Source organism: Sciurus carolinensis, chromosome 16 (genome assembly GCF_902686445.1).
Source record: "Sciurus carolinensis chromosome 16, mSciCar1.2, whole genome shotgun sequence".
NCBI lineage: Eukaryota > Metazoa > Chordata > Mammalia > Rodentia > Sciuridae > Sciurus > Sciurus carolinensis.
In genome coordinates this window covers 50,583,897-50,593,645 of record NC_062228.1, presented here as the reverse complement: position 1 = coordinate 50,593,645, position 9,749 = coordinate 50,583,897, and the positions used below count along the sequence as shown (strand labels likewise).

Sequence of the window (9,749 nt, the reverse complement as noted above, 5' to 3'; positions counted from 1 at the left end):
GTAGAAATATTAAAAATAATTTTCATATGTATATTAACCTTGCAGAACTTGCTTATTAATTCTAGGAGGGTATGTTTGGGTAGATTTTTGGTGATTTTTCTGCATAGACCATTGTTTCATCAACAAGGAGAGACCGTTTTATTTCTCCCCTTCTAACATGAGTGCCTTTTATTTTGTTTTGTCTTGATTTGATATGCTGGCTAGAATTTCTAGTAATATGTTGAACAAAAGTATTGAGAACAGATATACTTACTTGTTCCTAATATTGTAAGGAAGTCACTCAATCTTTTACAGTTAAATATAACATCAACTGTAGGTTTTTATGGAATCTTTAATCAAGTTGAGAAAGTGGTCTTCCTACTTATAATTTGCTGAGAATTTTTATTATGAATATGTGTTAAATTTCACCAAATGATTTTTCTGCATCTATTTATTTGATCACATGACTTTTTCTCATTTTATCTGTTTACATGGTGAATTGTCTTGGCTTATTATTTTCAATGAATAGGCTATTTTTAGAGTGGTTTTAGTCTTACATAAAAATTGAGCAGAAACTACAGCATTCCCATAGAGCTCCTCTTCCCCTTTACCCCATTATTAAACTCTTCTATTAGTATTATAAATTTACTATAATTGATAAACCAATATTGATACATTATTATTAACCAAAGTCTCATAGTTTATATTTGAATTCACTCTTGATGTTGTGCAGTTCTATGGGTTTTGAAATTGGCATAAGGTCATGCTTCTACCTATCTGTTAGTAAAACTAACAGAATAGTTTCTCTATCCTAGAAACCTCATGTGTTCCACCTCTTCATCCCTCTATCCCTACCACCAAACCCCCAGCCCCTACTGATCTCTGAAGCCTCTCCACAATTTGCCTTTCCCAGGATGTCATACACTTGGAATCATCCAGTATACTACCTTTTCAGATTGGTTCTCTTCACTTGGCAATATGCATTTAAGTTTCCTATATCTTTTTTCAGCCTGATAGCTCATTTCTATTGCTGAATAATGTTCCATTGTACAGATGTACCACAGTTTGTTTATCCATTCACCTATTGAAGGACAGACTGGTTGCTTCCAAGTTTTGGTAATTATGAATACAGTCACGCACACACTTGTGTAAGATTTAAACTCTTTTGAGTTAATACAAAAAAGAATAACTTTTTCTACTAATTTCATAATTTCAGGCCTTGCATTTAAGTCTTCAATTCATTGTGAATTGATTTTTGTAATTGGTGAGTGATAAGAGTCTAGTTGCATTCTTCTGCTTGTGGTTAGATAATTTCACCATTTATTGAAAATAATGTCCTTTGTCTGATGTGTGCTCTTAGCACTTTCATAAAAAAATTCAATGACGAGATGAAGGGCGGAAGTAGAGCGTGCAATCCTACGATCATGGCGCAGGAAGGGGACGATGTTAGAGATTACAATTTGACTGAGGAGCAGAAGGCGATCAAGGCCAAGTATCCTCCAGTCAATCGGAAGTACGAATATTTGGATCATACAGCAGATGTCCAGTTACATGCATGGGGAGATACTCTGGAGGAAGCATTTGAGCAGTGTGCAATGGCCATGTTTGGTTACATGACAGATACTGGGACTGTGGAACCCCTCCAAACGATAGAAGTAGAAACCCAAGGACATGACTTACAGTCTCTTCTGTTTCACTTTTTGGATGAGTGGCTTTATAAGTTCAGTGCTGATGAATTCTTCATACCCCGGGAAGTAAAAGTACTTAATATTGATCAAAGAAATTTTAAATTGCGTTCAATTGGGTGGGGAGAAGAATTTTCATTGTCCAAGCACCCTCAGGGAACAGAAGTCAAAGCAATAACATATTCAGCAATGCAGGTCTATAATGAAGAGAAGCCAGAAGTTTTTGTGATAGTTGATATTTAAAATACCAAAAAAGAAAGAAAGAAAGGGAAAGAAAGATGAACTCCTATGAAGAACTTTTTTTCAAAATCCTCCTTTTGAGAAGATCAGTGATTTGATTTCTGTGGTATCTTGATAAATGGGCATTTATGCATCAGGGATTTTTAACTTAAAGTGTGACATTCAGAAATGGAAAATCAGAGCAGAGCCTTGGTCTGTGTTCCCTACATATTCAGACTTTGAAGAATTCTTCAGTGCTTGAGGGCAATTATGTTCCTTCCTGTGTTCATTCCCTGCTATGGCAGCAAGTACCCCAGATTCTTCTAATGGAATGAGAGCCCTCCAGTTTGGTCCCAGAAGGGATCACTGATATAAGTAATAGTTGGGATAGAATCCAGTTTGGAAAAAAGAATAATATGAGAAAATAACATTTCTTTACCTAGAATTCGTTTTTCTTCTAAATTGATTAAGACACATATTTTGTCTGTACCCTAAAGGATGTCATGTTTTACATAACTGTGGGACAGTTATCCTGTATTCCAGTTGGTTTTCTTACAAGAACTGACTAGAAGAATTCCATAGGATTTTCTTTATCATACTCTCAAATTTTTAAAAAATATTTTTTTAGTTTTCAATGTACCTTTATTTTCTTTATTTATATGTGGTGCTGAGAATCAAACCCAGTGCCTCACACATGCTAGGCAAACATTCTACTTCTGAGCCACAACCCCAGCCTTCATACTCTTATTAAGCAGTGATAATGGATTGCATTTTTCTGTTTTCTCATAAGAAAAATCTGATAGTAGTTAGGTACATTGGCACAGACCTGTAATCTCAGCAACTACCGATGCTGAGGCAAGAGAATTGCAAGTTTGAGAACCAGCCTCAGCAACTTAGGGAGACCCTAAGCAATTTAGTGACACTCTATCACGAAGTTAAAAATATAAAGGGCTGGGGATGTGGCTTAGTGGTAAAGTACCCTGTTAAAATCTCCAGTACCAAAGAAAGAAAAATCTGATGCTATACCTCACTTTTTTGAGAGGGAGGGGGGCAGTACTGGAAATTTGGGTGCTATGTCACCATACCCACCTGACACTTTTTTGGGGGGGTGGGTACAGGGGATTGACACAGTGGCACCTAACCATTGAGCCACATCCCTAGCCCTTTTTATTTATTTATTTATTTATTTATTTATATTTGGTGCTGGGGATCGAACCCAGGGATCGACTGAGCTATCTCCCCAGCCCCTATTTTTTGAGATGGTCTCTGAGTTGCTTAGGGCCTTGCTAATTTCCTTTGGCTTTGAACTTGCCATCCTCCTGCCTCAGTACCCCCACCACATCCCAGTTGCTGGGATGAGAGGTGTATGCCACCTTGCCTGACTCTGTTGTAAAAAGTTCTTTAGAGACAGGAGGCTAGGGAAACAACTTTAAAGTTATCTGGAGTTTGGGGATTTAGCTCACTGGCAAAGTGCTTGCCTAGCATGCACAAGGCCCTGAGTTTGGTACTTGGCCTTGAAAAATTAAAAAAAAAAATTATCTGAACTTTTTTTGTATGAGTGGTGCTGGGAATCAAATCCAGGGCCTCCAAAATGTTATACAAGTACTCTAACTCGAACTCCAGAGACACTGGTATTATAGGAGTGTGCCACCACTCTGGGCTCTTATCTAAACTTTTTTGGAAGGGATGGAGGTGTACTGGGAATTGAACCCAGGAACACTCAACCATTGAGCCACATTTTGTATTTTATTTAGAGACAGGGTCTCACTGAGTGAGACTGCTGCTGAGGCTGACTTTGAACTCGTGATCCCCCTGCCTCAGCCTTCTCAGCCACTGGGATTATCGGTGTGTACCACTGTGACTGCTTTTCTGAACTTCTTTAAGTAGATAATTTGCAAGTTGATTTGCAACCCTAGTTTATGATATTCTCTCAGAGCATAAAATTAACACCTGGTAGTGCCAAATGTCAGTACAGGGTGCTGAACCTGCATTAAAAGAAAGAGATTAGGGGCTGGAATTGTGACTCAGTGGTAGAATGCTTGCCTAGCATGTGTGAGGCACTGGGTTCAATCCTCAGCACCACATAAAAATAAATAAAACAAAGGTATTTTTTAAAAAAGGGAAGTGATTAGGGGCTGGGTAGCATGTGTGAGGCACTAGGTTTGATTCTCAGCACCAGATGTAAATAAGTAAAGGTCCATCAACAACCGATAAAAATATTTGTTTTAAAAAAGAAGGGATTATAGATGTGCTTTCTAAATGTTCTTTTGGCCCTGTATTTTTTTCCTCTGGGTGTATAAAAAAGTAGAACTCATGAATGTGAGGCCAAGAGCCTGGGGTTTAAAAAGCAGCTCTTCAAATGAATGTATAACAGGATCACTGGGTAGTGTTTCTTAACTTTCTTTGTACTGATGCATGTTTTGTCAGTTTGAAGTATAACTCTCAAAGCAGGAAAAACATCCAGAAGACTCCTTACTTTTTAGGGTGGTTTTCCAGACTGAGAATGGGTCCTTTTTTACTGTAGACCCTTTTGCATACCATCACCTGATGGGGCTTAATTGAGACAATGATCAATGAAATATGAAGGCAATGAAAACCAAATGTGGAGAAAGAAAAGCTCAGGAGTGGGACTATGGTAAAACCAGGTGAGGTATAGGCTTGCCTAGGGGAAAAAAATGAGTTAGCCATCTCTCTCACCAATGCTAAGTAATAGAATTCATGAAAAACAAGTCAGACTGGGTGCAGCCTATAATCCCAGTGGCTCAGGCAGGTGAGGCAGGAGGATCACAAGTTCAAAGTCAGCCTCAACAACTTAGTGAGGCCCTAAGAAACTCAGTGAGACCCTGTCTCTAAATCAAATACAGGGACTGTGGTTTTGGCTCAGTGGTAGAGTACTTTCTTGACATGCACGATGCCCTGGGTCCAATCCTCAGTACCTCCTATAAGTAAATAAAATAAAGATCCATCAACAACAAAAAAAATTTAAATAAATAAAATACAAAAAGGGCTGGGATGTGGCTCAGTGGTTGAGCACCCCTGGGTTCAATCCCTGGGCCTTCCCCTGCCAAAAAAAAAACAGGTAAGGCCTGAGGCAGTGGCATGTGCCTATAATCCTAGCTGCTTGGGAGTCTGAAGCAGGAGGATCACAAGTTCAAAGTTAGCAAGGCCCTGTCTCAAAATATTTAAGACATGCTGGAGATGTGGCTCAGTGGTTAAGTGCCCCTGGGTTCAATTCTCTGCATAGCGGGGGGAAGGGTAGGCACAGTGGCACATGTCTATAATCCCAGCTATTTGGGAAGGTGAGGCAGGAGAATAGCAAGTTCAAGGCCACTCTGGGCAACTTAGACCCTGTCTAAAAGATAAAAAAATAACTCAGTTGGAAGAACACCAGTTCGGCATGTGTGAAGCCCAGTAAAAATCAAAATGAAACACAGGAAATACTGTGTCTTTATCAAGAAAAAGCATTTGGGGAGATACATTTTTCTATTTAGTATCTAGAGCAAACTATCTTTTTTCCCCTTCTTTTTTTTTGGGGGGGTGGGGAGGACAGTTTCCTTTCTAATGTCCTGGCCCATCCCCGCCACAGTTCCTTCAGGCATTCTGAAGTAAGTAGGTGGGCTTTAAACAGCATTCAGAAGTATATTTTTTGTAATGACAATTTGCATGACAAAAGATAGTTGCCTCTAGTTCCTGTAACATGGGTGTTGTAGCTCCAGTGGACTCACCTGTCCATAAGATTGTATTATCTCTTTTTCTTTTGAGATAGCATTATTCTTTCTTGACTTTTTTTCTTTTATGCTGGGATGGAACTCAGGGCCTTAGACATGTCTGGCAAATACTGTACTACTGAGGAATACCCGAGTTCTTTTTTTCTTTTTCTTTTTTTTTTTTTTTTTTTTTTGTATTCTTGGGAATTGAACACAAGGTCTCAGGCTATACCAAATTCTTTCCCACTAAGCTACACCTCTCAGCCCCCAGTTTTTTTAATCTTTCATGTGTCCTTTTGTATCAGGGTGCAGCTGTTACCTCAATGGAAATCAACATTTCTGTTATGAATTTAGAGTGGATTGTCTTTGAAAGTCTCAATAAACTTTCTCCTTTTTGAAAAAAAAAAAAATTCAATGACTGATTTTGATATTTGGGTTTATTTCTAGACTGTCTATTCTGTCCAATTGATATGAGTCATTATTACCAATACATGCTGTTTTGGTGATTACAGCTTTGTAGTATGTTTGAGATAAGGCACTATAATGCCTCCTTTTTTATTCTTTTTTGCTTGATATCATTTTGGTTATTCAGGTCTTTGTGGGTGGGTGAGTTTCCACATAAAATTTAGAAAATTTTCCTAATTTTGTGAAAGATGTCATTGGTATTTTGATAGGGATTTAATCTGTAAATCTCTTTGAGAAGAATGGACATTTGAGCAATAGTAATTCTCTCAATCCATGAACACAATTATCTTCCCACTTTTCTTTTTCAATTTCTTTCATCAGTGCTTTATAACATTACAGCAAATTTTTACCTTTTTGGTTAAACTTATTCCTAGATATTTTTTGTAGCTACTATAAATAGCTTTTTGGTTTATGTCAAATAATTTAATATTGGCATATATTAATACCACAAAATTTTAAATTTTTTATGTGAGCATTATAGTTAGACACAATAGTGGGGTTCATTTTGACATAATCATACAAGAATTGAATATGATTTGCTGCATTTCAGTCTCAACTACTTTCTCCTCCCCTCTCCTCCTCCCTACCCTATTCCCCTTCCTTGATTCTGCTGGACTTTCTTCTCTTTATTTATTGTTTTTTTAGTTTGTGCTTTATAGATATACATAAAGGTGGACTTCACTATGGAATATTCATATATGTACATAGAATAGTTTTGTCAATTTCATTTCACAATTCCTCCCTTTTCCTGTCCCTCCTCCCTCCCCCTCATTCTCTCTCCTCTGCTCCACTAATCTCCCTTCTCTTTTCATGGGATTCTCCCTCTTTCTTTAATTTTCTCTAGCTTCTGCATATGCAAGAAAATATTTGACCCTCAACTTTCATTTAGCATGATGTTCTCCATTCCATCCATTTACCAGCAAATAACAAAATTTCATTCTTCTTTATGACAGAGTAAAACTCCACTGTGAATATATACCACATTTTCTTTATCCATTCATCTGTTGATGGACACTTGGGCAGGTTCCATAACGACTCCAATTCTGTGAATCCCACTTGACCATAGTGCATAATATTTTGAATGTGCTATTGTATTTGGTTTCTAGTATTTTTTTTTGAAAATTTTTGTGTCTCTTTTCATCAAGATATTTGTATACTATTTTATATTGGCCTATAGTTTCCTTTTTTGTTGTGCCCTTATCTGGTTTGCTTAACAAAGTAATGCTGGCTTACAGAATATGTTTGGAAGAATTCCTTCCTGTCCTATTTTTTGGCATAACTTAAGAGGAATTGATATGAGACAAAATGCTTGATACTGGAATGGGCGACTATTTTTTGGAAAAGACTCCCAAAGCACAAGAAACAAAAGCAAAAATGGAATCACATTCAACTAAAAGACTTCTGCACATCAAAGGAAGCAACCAACAGAGACAACTTACAGAGAAAGTATTTGCAAGCTGCAATTGAACAAAGGGTTGATATCCAGAACGTAGGAGGAACTCCAATAACTCAATAACAAAACTAAATAAATAACACAAAAAGTGGACAGTAGATCTCAATAGAAATTTCTTAAAAGAATACATACAAATGGCTAACAGGAACATGAAAAAAAAGTTCAACATCACTCATCATCAGGTAATTGTAAATCAAAACCACAGTGAGATGTCATTTTACCCTAGTAAGATTATCAAAAAGACATCCTAGCAAGTGCCAGCAAGAATGTGGAGAAAAGGGCACCCTTGCACACCACTGGTGGGAATGTAAGTCAGTACAGCCATTATGGAAAGCAGTATGTAGTTTCCTTAAAAAATTAAAACTATATTTATGATATGATCCAGCAACCCCACTGCTGGGTATCTGTTCAAGGAAATGAAACCAGTATGTTGAAGAGACATCTTCTTCCTGTACTTATGGCAGCACTATTCACAATATCAAAAAAATGGGAAAATCCTACATGTTCATCCAATGATGAACACGTAAAGAAAATGTAGCATATATACTCAGTGGAGTATTGTCAGCTATAAAAACAAATGATATCCTGTCATTTGTGATAACTTGGGTGGAACTAGAGATTGTTATGTTGAGTGAAATAATCCAGGCACAGAAAGACAGGCATTCTCTGATCCTACACATGTGTGGAATCTACAAAAGTTCATCTCATCAAACTTGAGAACACAACGGGAGGTACCTGAGCCTGGGGCAACTTGGGGTGAAGGCTGGGGAAAGTTTGACCAGCAGTTACTGAGATACAACTGGATAAGAGCAAGACGTTCTGGTGTGCTATTGCGTGGTAGGATGACTATAGATAACAATAATATATACAGTCCATTTCAAAATGCTAGAAGAAAGGATTTTGAAGTTTTTTTTACCATGATGAAATGATGTTTGAGGAGATAAATGTTTAACCTGATTTAAAAATTGCACAACATTTACATCTACCAAAACATTACATGGTACACCATTAATATTTGTAATATTTAGGTTTTCATATAGAAGTTAAAAATAAATTTTAAAAAGAGCATATAGTTACAGCACATGGTTGGAATATGCTTGACTTTTAAGAAAATGCCGATCTGTCTTCCAAATGAACCATTTTGTAGTCCTACTAGTGATGAAGGAGAGTTCCTGGAGTTTCATCTCCTTGCTGGAATTTAAGATTGTCAGTGTTTCAAATGAAGCCATCCTAACAGGTGTGTAGTGGTATCTTATCTGTCATGGTGTTTCACTGTGGTTTTAATTTGCAGTTCCCTGATGACGTATGACGTTGGGTTTCTTTTCATCTGCTCATTTACTTGCATGCATTCTCTCTGGTAAGGTGTCTATTCACATCTATCACCCATTTTTATCTATTTGCAAATTGTGTTGTTTCATTTGAATTTTAGAAGTGCTTGTATTACTCAGCTACCAGTGCTGAAAATATGCTTTGCAAATATTTTCTTGCAATCTTAAGTTTTTAAATTTAAGAAAACTTATTTATTGTTTCTTTCATGCATTGTGCTTTTGCTATTCTAAGATTTTATCACCAAATCCAGGTCACGAGACTTTCTAGACATTTCAGTTTTTCACCTCATATTTAGGTCTAGGGTGTGCTTAGAGTTAATTTTTGTGAAAGCTGTAAGCTCTAAATCTAGATTCAGTTTTTCCATGTGGATGTTCAGTTGTTCCAGCATTTTTTTCTTGGAAATATTATACTTTTCCATTGGCTTGCCAGAGTCTTGGAAGCAGCCAAAAGTGGAACATCGTGAGTTTCAGAGAGGGATGATATGAAGCTAAATTCCCATCCTCTGACCCCTTTTCCATAGGAAACTTTCTCCTTAAAACTGACTCCTCCCCCACTGTTCCTCTGGGTCTCGAGCTCCATCTAACTCATCTCTGAAAGCTCAAGAGAGGCACATTGGAATTTCACTGTCTGTATCCACTTTCTGTCCTTGGTTATGTCCTAACTGTGTGACTTTAGGCAGGTTCCTTAAACTTCCTCTGAGTCTGTGAACTAATTCTTAACATGATGTCATCAAATCCCCTGACAGGTTGGTTCATAGGGCTGAATGTGCTCATGCATAAGGGGTTTTATGAGGGTGAAATGTGTCCTCCCAGAAGGTCAAAGTCCTAACCCCTAGGGTCCTGCTGCATGACCTTATTTGAGCATAGGGTCATGGAAGATGTGAAGATGAGGCCATTCTGGAGAAGGGCGGAT

General features: G+C 37.5%; 1 protein-coding gene across 1 annotated transcript; it reads left to right on the top strand.

The window, feature by feature from the left end:
- The first annotated feature begins 1,367 nt into the window (after window positions 1–1,367).
- Window positions 1,368–2,368, top strand: LOC124967246 (protein archease-like). Its single transcript, XM_047529347.1, has one exon. The coding sequence runs from the start codon at window positions 1,368–1,370 to the stop codon at window positions 1,905–1,907; it is 540 nt and encodes a 179-aa protein (XP_047385303.1). The 3' UTR covers window positions 1,908–2,368.
- Window positions 2,369–9,749: the final 7,381 nt, after the last annotated feature.